A 12,154-nucleotide genomic window follows, 5' to 3' on the forward strand; every position below is an offset into this window, starting at 1 on the left:
AGCCTGCTCAGGCTTAAGCTATCTCTGTATCTGAAGCAGCTGGTGCCTGCCACAGGTTAGAGATAGGATAATGGACTATATTAACAGGCTGATCCAGCATGGCAATTCTTACGCCTCACAAGGATGACATCTGGACCCTCCTGAAGTGAAGGGGATCGCTGTCGTTTTTAACAAGACCAAAGATTTCACCCCACGTGTTCATGTTACAAGTGTGACCATTTGTCAGAGAGGCCCAACACCAAAAGAATTTAGAATTTAACCAACAGCAGTTTACCCTCTGGTCAGGAATTAGAAAGACAGAGCAGACAGGTGAACTACAAGAGAATTACAGCACTCCTGAAAAGGGCCACTATTAATTCCCTGTAGCAGCAACGAAGGGTCCTGTGGCACCTTATAGACTAACAGAAAAGTTTAGAGCATGAGCTTTCGTGAGTTAACTCACTTCTTCAGATGCTGGTCCTGGAAATTTGCAAGGCCAGGTATAAATAGGCCAGAGCAAGGCTGGGGATAACGAGGTTAGCTCAGTCAGGAAGGCTGAGTTGTATTGTCATCAGTAGATCTGGAGGTGTGAACTCCAAGAGAGGGGAAGCTGCTTTTGTATTTTCCCATCATATTAAAAGTTATTTAAAACTTCTATTAAATGTTGCCAGAGATGTTACTGACATATAAAAATATTTCAACATGAAGAAATTAAGTCTGGCATTAGAAGTTTCACTAATTCCTCCTTCAATAGCTAAAATAATATCCATGTTAGTCATGTAATCTGCATCAGAATTTGACACAGTTGTCACACTGTCTCAATCTATAAGTTAATAATTTAAGCTATAATTTATCTGCTTACAAAAACAGCTAATTTGTCATGACTAAAGAAATTTACAAAAAGCAGTAGAGTACAGAAATTAATTTAGAAAACTGACTTCAAGATCTCTCCTTTTCCATATCACAGTCTTCCATAGTTTAATACAAGTAACTACTTCATATTGGTTTCCTTTGTATTTTTTTAGACATATACGGCATATACCATGTTAACTGACCTAATTCAATATTTATCTTATGGGTGAACAGAAATGATTACTGAAATCAGAAGAGAGAGCAAAGTTTCCAAAAGCTATTTAAAAGGATGCAATGGTCAAAAGGAGAGAAATAGGGGCAGCACAATAAGATAGAAACTAAAGAAAGTGGATGAGGTTTAGAGAAGACAAGTTAGACTGTCAGACCATGACATCCAGCAGATAGAAAGAGGGATATGGAAAAATCCCTTCATTTAGGGCATTTACAATTAGACCACACAAAACACTAAAAATAACACATTATGGAACAAGTTGTAGTGACATACATCACTGGCATTAACAGGTCCATCCCACCTCTAATATCTATTTTTTTTTAAACACTTACAGGGTTGAACCTCTCTAATCCAGCACTCTAACAGGGCAACATTCATGGTCTGGCATGATTGTAGGTACCTGGATATCCACTTATGGGTCTGGCCAAGTTTTCCACTGTTCCATAAAGTTTGTTTATAGCCACCAGTCCTGACTCTCAATGGTCTGTGCTGTTATTTAGCTGTAATTTACCCATAAATGCCTTCTACGAGGCCAGTAAGCTGTGGAAGTGTTGGTAATGCTGTTGGACAATACTGACCTCCTGTGGGTTCTGCAAATTCTCTGGTTCAGCACCGTTCAGGTCCCGAGGGCACTTGACTAGAGAGGTTCAACTTGTATTTATTCTACATAGGACTGCTTTCATTTTACAGTGTTTTGCTATATCATCTTTTACTACATAAATGCTGTCCTAAGAAGCAGAGTTATGAAAACTAAATTTCAAGCATTACAAACACTGAAGATTCTCAAAAACGACTAAAATATTTTATTAGAACTATATCATAATGGACACCGCTTACGGTTTCAAGATCTTTTCTAAACATCTCCACTAAATTCAAACAATTTACTTTTTTTTCCTTTTAAATCTCAAGATGCTAGAGACTTAGTAATATTTTCTCAAAGTTAGAGCACTGCCTGGACACACAATTTGTATCTGCAGCCACATCTGCAAAAAGTAATTTGCTGATATCCACCCAATTTGTAGGGCTCTACTGAAACTACTGTAGGATGTAGTCAGCAAATATAAGTTTAAAAAAAAAAAAAACACTGAAAATTTTTTTTGTATAAAAATCATGGTTTAAGACCTAAAAAGGTACTGGCCTCTTTATACTAAGAATACAGGTATATATGAAATATATTAAATACACTAATCAAGATAAAAGCATGTCACAGACATGAGCAGTATGTGTTAAAAGTGGTTACAACAGTATCAGTAAAGGTGTTATAAGCAATCTACTGACCTTTAACAAACAATTAAGTGACATGGAAGCCATCTCAAATGGAGGCCATCATTGACTAATGTCAAGCACTATTTACAGATGATCAATCAAGAATAACACGTGTGTTACACTAGAAATTAAATTTGTCAACAATGCTAATATAACTTTGGTTCACAATTCTTAATGGATTAATTGATGAGAGCTCTCTTAATACTGTAGTTTTCTTTTAAAGCAAAAAAATATTGATTCTACTCCAATTTGAACCTCTATATAGAAGACTGCGAAGTGAAAAAAATACAATAGTCAATACACAAAATAAGCATTAAAACAATTATTCATTTTGAAATGAAGGTAGGAGAAAAAAATCAAGCTCAGTAGTCCTTAATTACCATGCAACTTTTCCAACACAATACACAAATACGTCAAAAAGGATATTTTCAATGTTTCTGCGCAAGTTTTCATTGAGTTTTGCTTCAAGTTCACTAAGTTCTTCTTCTGCCTTTCTAACATCTTTTTGCAGTTCAAGCCGAGACTTTCTCGTGTCATAATAACCTCCAGTCAGAGCACCACGATGGCTGACTTGATCACCTGTGAATACAATTAATATGGTACCTTTGTACTATACACCCACAGGGCATGTTGTTCAAAGTAGTACCTCAGAAGGTAATGATTACTTGGCTAATATATATGTTAAAGTATCGTCAATTTCTAGACATTCTATAGAATTCTGAGGAGTCATGCAAGCAGGTAATGTTTGAAATCAACTTACAAAATGTCACTTTCAAAGGTTAACAAGGTTAAAAAATGATTTATTTTTGTAAAGCTTTTTAAATGTTTATTTAATGACTCAAGACCAGCAGGTTCCTTCTCTGAGCATTGACCAGTTCAATTTCTTTCATTAAACTTCAGAAGTCACGTCATGTAATCCATATGGAAGTAATTTCATACAAGTCAATTTACATGAATAATGGGGGCATCCAAACACCATATCTCCACCAGTTTTTCAAAATGCATCATGCTACAGTGGTTTCTTGAGAAGTGGCCAAAATGGGCAGACAATCTAGGCAAAATGGGCTAACCTTCAACCACTGCCATGTGTTTAATCAAAACACTTAGCCCAAAAAGGAGAGACAGACAATCTTCTCTTAACTTATGTTATATTACATCCTTTTTACCAAGTCTTCCGCCTGACCTCCATCTGTAATTGTTGTCCTAACTGAACAAAGCCTGGGCCTACCTTAGGCCTGAAATCTTACTGTTAACTGTTTTGCACAAGAATTATTATTTGTCACCAATGGGCTCATAAGGAAGTGGATCCAGAATCGTGCAAGTAATGTGTATGGATGCTAACATTTGGAATCAAGGATAAAAAATAGACTGTGACCTCAACTGCCCTTAGTTTTTCCTTACACATGTAAGGGCTCATTAAAAATAAGAAAGTGGCAGACTGGACCATTTAGTTACTATTAAACAATCATTCTCTCTCAAAATTTGTGATGTGAGAAACTTCTAAAAAGAGATAATAGTATAGCCTAGAGAGAGTCACAAACAGAAGGCTCCAAAAACCAGAGAGAACTAGTCAAACATGCGGCTAGGTACACCAAAACAGCAAACCTGCACTTCTTGGTAATTAAGGCAGTACGTAAGCATGACATGACATTTAATAACTCTCTAGGATGAAATGAAATTCCTAGTGATATCATCTCAAGTTACAACCCCGTTCCCCTCCCCGAAAAAAAAAAAAAAAAAAAAAAAAGGAAAGAAAAGAGGACTTAACACATTTTGGACTATGACAACAACATTAACATTCAATTTGTTTCTTCTAGCTTACCAGATAAACTACCATAGTATCAGATTTTACAAGAAAACCCTAAAAAGGTAGACTAGTTTCAATTAACCTTAGTCTCCCAAAAGGCCCGTTCCCACCACCACCAAATTATGTAACTGTGATTCATACCTTCCAAAGTAATACAATCCATAGTGAAAGCTCTTGCCAACTGGGTAGACACCTCCATGCTACGACAAATAAGAGTCTTTCCAAAAACATGTTTGAAGGCTTTGTCAAATCTGGGGTTGTATCTCAATTTGCTGATCATAGGAATAGCATCCTGGAAACAAAGTAATCACATCAATAAAAGCAATGCATACCAACAATAAGCTGCACCAATATGACACACAGAGCCTGAAGCATCCACTGGTGGCACTGTATATTTGTAAATGTAAAAGTAATTTAAAAACAACCCACGAGAACCCAAATAAATGGACCGTCAAATTTACAGCAGCTTTGGTAGTTTTTAATTTAAAAAGTTAAATATTAGGAACAAGTAATTCAAATTTACTGAAAAATTAATAAAGCAAACCTGTACAGAACCATATATTTGAAGAACTGTATGCCATTATAAATAATATAAATGCCTATGAGTGTAAACACAAATTAATGTCTCTATATATGGCCATTTGTTCACTAAATAGCTGCATAATCAATTAGAGGGGAGGCTTATTACAATTCCACAGACGCACAAAAAAAACCCCTCAAAACTGACATAACTCAGTGAATACTGAAAGAGACTTAACCAAGCTGAACAAGAAAAATAAGATGAACCTGGAATAAGATGGCTTCTCAATAAACCTTACAGAAAAGAGGAGAAAACAAAACAGAGAAATTTGTAGTAGTGCTCTGCTTTGGCATCGCTAAAAATCAATGCTTAAGGTTTGAAAAACCAGAAGATAACAAAACACTTAAAAAAAATACAACCATTTAAATAAAGAATGTTTCCTTTTCTTTTCAAAAAGGAAACACTCAGCTGAGTTAAGGTCCCAAGCAATGCTGGGTAAATCTGCTAGTATTATATATTTACTAGTGAAAATATAATGGCCTTAGAATTTCAATAGTGGTGACAGAGAACTTGTTCCAAATAATAAATGTGGTTGTTCTATGCTATCATATTACCCTTTTGTCCAGGACATGTAAACAGGCACCCTTCCAACTTGAAGAAAGTATATTTGCCAGCTGTTATAACAATTGCCATTTCTATCCAGATTAAAACAAAAGGAAGCAAAATTTCACTGTGATCTTTGTGTCCTTTTAAAATCATGAAGTTTACCACTACTTTATGGAATTTACCAGGTGTTAGAGATACCTGAAAAAATGCTTTACTGAATAAAAAATATTTTATCAGGCATGGCCAGCCTGAAGACAACAGCATTATAAAGTAGGACCAGCACAAATGTGTAGCATCTGTATGACAAATACATCACTTGAAAGTAATCTACTGGAAGAAAATGAAGTCATTATCAGTGACTCACATTAGTTTCAGGGTAAGCAGTATCTCTAACATCCAGCTTGTTGAGAGGCAGGAAAGTTACTTCTCCAGGAAGGTTCATCTTATTAAACTCCATTAAGATCTTTGTACTGACCTCATCAGAATCCACAATGTGATAAAATAACCTAAAAATTTAACAGACCAAAGAAAAACCAAGATTTTATTACGCTAAAATCACTGATATATTCAATCAAAAGTTCAAGTTTCCAGGAACCACTACCAAAACCAAAACCTTGTTTTATTTTCTCTACAGTTTTTGTTATTACCATACCTTAACAAATGAGTGAAAAAAAAAAATAATGGCCACTGAAATTTTTAGAATAGGAGGGTAATTCTGATAGTACTAAAATCCTATGAAGCAACATTTAAGTAGCTATGACAGGGTTGTTTTGCCTTTTTGATTGGCAACAGTGAAAGCCCAATGAACATTTGAACTCAGGTCTTTTTTCTCATTAGATGTGCATTTTTACCACATACCCCTGCAACAGCAAGGTTATTCAGTCTCTTTTTTTCCCCCCTGTATGCGGATAATTAAAAAAAAAATTGACAAGGCCAGATGAATACCCAGAGACCAACTACTCCAAGATAGGCCCAAAAAAGCCAAAAACAGACCACTGGGTCATTACCTACAGCCCCTAACTCAAACCACTGCAACGCATTATTAAAGACCTACAACCTATCCTTAATCACGATGCCACACTCCAGAAGGCCCAGGGTGACACGTCTGTTCTCTCCTACAGACAACCTCCCAACCTCCTGAGGATCCTCACTAACAGCCACAGTCTATACCCCAGGAATACCAGTCCTGGGACTCTTCCTTGCAACAAAGTCCGCTGCCAGCTTTGTCCACATACCTATTCTGGGATACCACCACTGGACCTAACCAGGTTAGTCACAGAATCACGAGCACATTTTCATGTTCGTCAACTAACATCATATATGCCATCATGTGCCAACAATGCCCAGATGCTTTGTATATTGGACAGACTTCAAACTCTCTCAGAAAAAGAGTTAATGGGCACAAGACAGACATAAAAACACTCCTGATCCACAAACCAGTCAGCCAACATTTTAGTGGAGTGGGCCATTCTGCTCATGACTTAAGAGTTTGCGTCTTACTGAAGAGGAATTTTCACACTACTTTGGAAAGAGAGAGGCTGCTGAACTCTTTTATATTCAAATTCGACACATTAACATGTAGTTTGAACCAGGATGCAAATTTTAATCTACTTCTTGACAACCCCCTCCCCCGTCCCTCTACTCTCTGATTTGCTCACCTTGATAATTTTTTTTTCTGATTTGTCAACCTTTTTTTACTATTTTTGGTTCTCTATGCCTTAAATATTGAGTCTGTTCTGGTATGGCTATAGTCTGAAGAAGTGGGTCTGTCTCACGAAAGCTCACCTAATAAATTAATCTTGTTAGTCTTTAAAGTCCTACTTTACTGCTTTTTTGTTTTGTCTAAAGACAGGATCTGGAGTAGGCAAAATTAAGATGCTCTGTTCCATATAATTAGCTTTCAGCCAGGTGGTGAAAAGGGGCTAAAAAGCATTTTCTAAGTGACACTGGGTGCTATCATCATCATCAAAAGGAGTCAACCAGGGTAATCTCAACCACTTCCTGAGATTAAAGCTTTGTCTACAGTACACAGACAAGTTTTGTCATGAAAAACTGCCTTCTGGAGACAAAACAGTGCATTGTGCACACACTGCATTGCAACCTGTCAGGAAAAATGCCTGGTTGAGGAAACAAGAATAGTTCCACCCTGAAGGACTTGTTTCTTTTCCTTTTCTTTTGTTGACAGAAGAGCCAGTGTAGACACCACGCCTGCTTTAATCATCTTGCTTTGCTTCCAGGAGATGTCCCATGATTAGAATGTTGCTGCCCTACAGCCAGGTAAATAATCAGCCCTTCCCCCTTGCAAGCCCCAAGAATTTTAAATTCCATTTTCTGCTGCTGGCTTGGTGTGGAGAGGTCTCATTACGTCTTTCCAGGTGATCATAAATGGCTACTGCAGCAAATGCTCTTCCACTTGGAACAGTGCAGAGCTGTTGGATCTGACCAGTATATAGGGAGCGGAGCCTGTGCCGTCCTAGCTATGCTTGACGAGTAGAATTGGGATACCAATGGGCACATTTATTTCTTGAGGCCTGTGCAAAACCCAGCAAAAATGCTGCAATGCAGATTGAAGATAGAGGAGGTGAGGCAGGTGTACCGTAAGGAGAGGAAACTGTAGCTAAGGTGTCATTTTGATAGGGGGAGCTGGACACTATTCTCCATGGCGAGCTCACTTCCACGAAGAGCCCCATGGAGACTCTGGAGGGCACAGAGGTGGTGGAAAAAGGAGCTAGTCTGGAATATGAAGTGTTTAGTGAAGAGGTGGAGCTACATGAGGAGGGGGAGTGCCCAGTGGGGGTCAACTGGTGGGGCAGGCAGCCAGGAACTACTGAGGTATCTAAATCAGTCTCAGCAGTTGCTCTCTATGAAGCAGGATTTGAGATGCAGGATTAATTGGCTATGGTTTGCAGAATGTGAAGGTGGGTTTAGGGCAGTGGTTTCAACCAGTGTGCCATGGCAAACTGATCTGCTGTGCAATTTCATCCATTTCCTCTCACCACAGCTCTTTGCAAAGCAGCTGCGAAAGGAAATGACAACCCTGCAGGAGCCCATTAGTGTTTGGAGGCAGATGAAATGCTGCTTCCTGGCTTGAAACAGCTCCTGCACCCCCTCCCATTCAGGCTGCCCACTCCCACACACACCCTGACCCCTTGCTCCATAAACCCCAAGCCTACTGATATTTTAGGCACACAACAATGATTTTCCTAATGGGCCAGGTAGAGAAAATGAGAGGAGTAATTCTGGCAGCAAGTTTTATTCAGCAAAGTTCTTTTCAGTGATTTTTCTGGTACTTATCAATTTGATTAATTGTATGTACATGCAACCAAGGATGGCAACAGGCCCAATGCATAAATCAAAAGGATAAATTCCTTCATGACAGCCTTGTTCTGACAACTGGCATTCAACATTCATGAAGTCAAACATCTCTCTCTCACCCTTTCAAACTCAAGAAAAATTCAATAATTTACCTGTTCCCTGCAGTAACTTCAACACAAGTGTAGAAAGCAGGCTCACACTCAAAGTTATTCATCACAATGCCATGGTAACCATTTAGAACATGTTGGTTTATGCCTTTTCGGCGAAAGTGCTCCAAGACTTTGTTTATACTGTCTATACCATTTAGGATGGCCTATTGTGAAAAAAATATATAATGAATACCATATTAGACATCAACAATGATGTGACCTAGAAACAATGCTAATTACAGACAGTCACCAACTTACAAATGGGTTACAATTCAAACACCTGGTCATAACTCAATTTGGTTATAAGTCGGAAACAGCCTTATACAGGTAGCTATTAACTGCTCACTACCAGTAATATTAATTCACTAGCACTCCAAACATAAAGCACCAACAAAACAACAATCAACAACGAAAAAAACAAACAGCGAGGGCAGCAACAAACAAAAAAACCCCACAACTGCAGTGACAGCCAACTGAAATTGATGAACATGAAATACAAGACACAATGCAATACAGCAATGTAAATGTAATGTAAATATTGTAAATAAAATAAAGGAAATAACGTTAATATGTACATGAACTTCACCTTTATTCCTGGTATTGTTGTGCACACTTGGATTGATAATTACAAAGGTGAATTAATTGAATTTATTGGATGAGGAATTGGAGAAGGTAGGTGACAATACTACAGGAACAACATCATCAACAGCAGATTCATCTTCTGCTTCAGCAGTGCCTTTGCTTGTAGAAGACAGTGGTTCAGTGGGGGGGGCAGCAGTGCTGGGAGCTTTCTTCAAAAACTATCATTTTGGACTGGACAGTTTTTCTTTTTATTATAAAATTTCTTTATAGCAAACCAGGGTGTCCTGAATTAAACTATCCACTTATGAGAATTTTACAACATTAAGGGTCCATTTTTTCAAACATGGGCATTCCTTCATTTATTTTGCTGAAGGCTGCAGCCATTTCTTTCATCACAAATTTTTGAGGTTTCTTCTTCTTCTTCTTCTTGGGCTTTGTCTCTCTCTTCCTCTCCTACCCTCTCCACCTCCAGCTCCATTAAATCTTCATTGCTCAGCACCTTCCCAACCGCCTCAACCAGTTGCTGTATGTCTTCATTATCCACTTCCAGCTCCACTTCTGTTGCCAGCAGTACAATTTTATTGGACATTTCTTCTAGTGCCTTTTCTTTTTTAAAGCCTTTGAAACCGTTGACATATATTTTAGGATTTTCTTCCATATGCCATTCATACATTGCTGAGTGACTTCCGCCTACCCAGCAGCAATGTTCTTTGTGCCCTGAAGAATGTCGTAGGCCTTCCAAAATTCACGTAATGTTTTGGCAATTTTGCATTCTGTGGCAACTATTGCCTTTGCAAATGTGTTGTGAAGATAATATGCTTTGAAAGCAACTATGGCCCCTTGGGCCATGCGTTGGAGAATAGATGTGGTGTTGGGAGGCAGAAACATCTCTAACATTGGGATGTAAGTCATTTAAGTGTTGAGGGTGATGTGGAGCATTATCCAAAATAAGCAACGTTTTGAAAGGAATTCCTTTCTCTAGAAAATATGCCTTGGCTTCAGGGATGAAACAGTTCATGAACCAATATTCAAAGTGTAAACATCATCCATGCTTTCTTACTAGCGCAATAATGGACTGGTAAAGTAGCCTTGCTGATATTCTTGAAGGCTCTAGGGTTTTCGGAGTGATAAATGAAGAAGGTTTTCAATTTATATCCAAAAACATTCCCTCCTAACATGACCGTTGGACGGTCTTTGAAAGCCTTAAAACCAGGCACAGTTTTTGCCTCCCTATGTATGTAGGTATGGTCGGGCATTTTCTTCCAAAAGAGACTTGTCTCATCAACATTAAAGATCTGTTCTAGCAAATAATCTTCCCCTTATCAGCTTATCCAATTCTTCTATGAAAGTTTCTGCTGCTTTCGAATCAGCACTGGCTGCTTCTCCATTTACTTTCACATTGTGAAAGTCTGCATGATTCTTCAACTGGTTAAACTAAACGTGACTGGCACTAAAAGTTCGGTCGTAGTCATATCCTTCCTTTTTCTTTAAGTTTTCAAAAAGACTATGAGCCTTAGCCTGTATTGTCCTGAGGCTTAACGGCATGCATTTTTGAATTTGGTCTTCCATCCAAAGCACTAAGAATTTTTCCATGTCCAGCAGGGACCTGTTCTTTGTTATAACTGCTGATTTCATTGGCTGTGATGTAGTGGGGGGATACGTGCGTCTCACAGAGGGTGTGGAGCTCCTGCTGAGAGTAACTGAGGCAACCAGGTGACACTTCTGGACTGCAGACAAAGGAGGAGGAGGAGGTGGACTTAAGGGGTTTGAACTGGAACTAGGAGTTGGAAAGCAGTCTGGGCTGAGAGAGAGAGACAGACAGACAGACAGACAAAGGAGGGGGCAAGGCCCTGGCTCTGGGGTCCCCTTGGGGCCTCCTCTTCCCAGCATGGATTGGACTGGCGGTCTCTGCCTGCTGTACTGACTCCTATGTACGATGCTGTGCCCTGTTGGGTAATAAACCTGCTGTCCTCCTGCTGAGCGAGAGTCACTCCTGCCTGTGGATGGGGTGCAGAGCTTGGGGACCCTGAACCCCACCACATAGGCACAGACCCTTTCACTCCTTTATGAATGCGATCACTATCCTTTATAATGGTGCATACGGTGGATTTCAATAGGCCTAAATTACACGCTATGAACAACACTGTTTGACCCCCCCTTCGTATTGCCTCACTAACGATACTTTCTGTTCTAAATCAAGAGTTTTTCCCTCTTTCTTTTCTTGCCACTTTTCCTGTTACTTGCCATGATGGCCACAAGCAAACAAAAGAAAATTCTATAAGGAGCAAAATATATAAGGGAATGAAACAAAAACACACTGCCCAACCACACCCACACCCAAAATGTGCTACTGAGAACCAAAACGAAACAAGGGAGTGGGGGGAGGACATGTCATCTGCCGCCATGACTCAGATGTAGTTCTCATATCATGCTGCCCGTGCTGTTCAAAAAACTAAAACGTATTTGGTTCTCAACTTCAAAATATTATACAGTACAGTAATATGGGGTTAATGGGAGGTTGGTCATTAAGTACAAATGGTCGTAAATCGATGTGTTCGTTAGTTGAGGACTGCCTGTAGTTGTCTGGTCTTGTGCTTTACCAGTTTAAAATACAAACATTTTGTAAGTTTATAAGCTTCTTGCTTGAATTTAGTTTATTGGCAATTTCTAACTGAGATCAAGGGTCATTCACAATCTCCCTCTCAGCTCCTCAATATTAACCTCTGGGCCTTAGTAAGGCCACAGTCCTAGATCAGTTTTTTTTAGGGCTGCAGACAACTTGTGTCTATCCAAATGGGTAGCAAACAAAGTTGTCAATGACTACTCCAAGGCCACCACAAGTTCCC

The 12,154-nt window shown here is 38.9% G+C and overlaps 1 protein-coding gene and 1 long non-coding RNA gene across 2 annotated transcripts in view; one reads left to right on the top strand and one right to left on the bottom strand.

The window, feature by feature from the left end:
• LOC142015581 (uncharacterized) overlaps positions 1–6,903 on the top strand; it is a 57,116-nt gene extending 50,213 nt beyond the window's left edge. The window contains exon 5 of the long non-coding RNA XR_012646192.1: positions 6,384–6,903. This is a non-coding gene — a long non-coding RNA (uncharacterized LOC142015581). The remainder of the gene's footprint in view (positions 1–6,383) is intronic.
• Positions 1–12,154, bottom strand: part of SMC3 (structural maintenance of chromosomes 3) — a 57,950-nt gene that overhangs the window by 9,608 nt on the left and 36,188 nt on the right. The window contains exons 16-19 of the mRNA XM_074999198.1: positions 8,730–8,890; positions 5,627–5,768; positions 4,278–4,428; positions 2,756–2,908 (exon numbers count right to left, since the gene is read on the bottom strand). Coding sequence (XP_074855299.1) covers positions 2,756–2,908; positions 4,278–4,428; positions 5,627–5,768; positions 8,730–8,890 — 607 coding nt within the window. The remainder of the gene's footprint in view (positions 1–2,755; positions 2,909–4,277; positions 4,429–5,626; positions 5,769–8,729; positions 8,891–12,154) is intronic.

Source organism: Carettochelys insculpta, chromosome 7 (assembly GCF_033958435.1).
Source record: "Carettochelys insculpta isolate YL-2023 chromosome 7, ASM3395843v1, whole genome shotgun sequence".
In the NCBI taxonomy this organism is placed as follows: Eukaryota; Metazoa; Chordata; order Testudines; family Carettochelyidae; genus Carettochelys; species Carettochelys insculpta.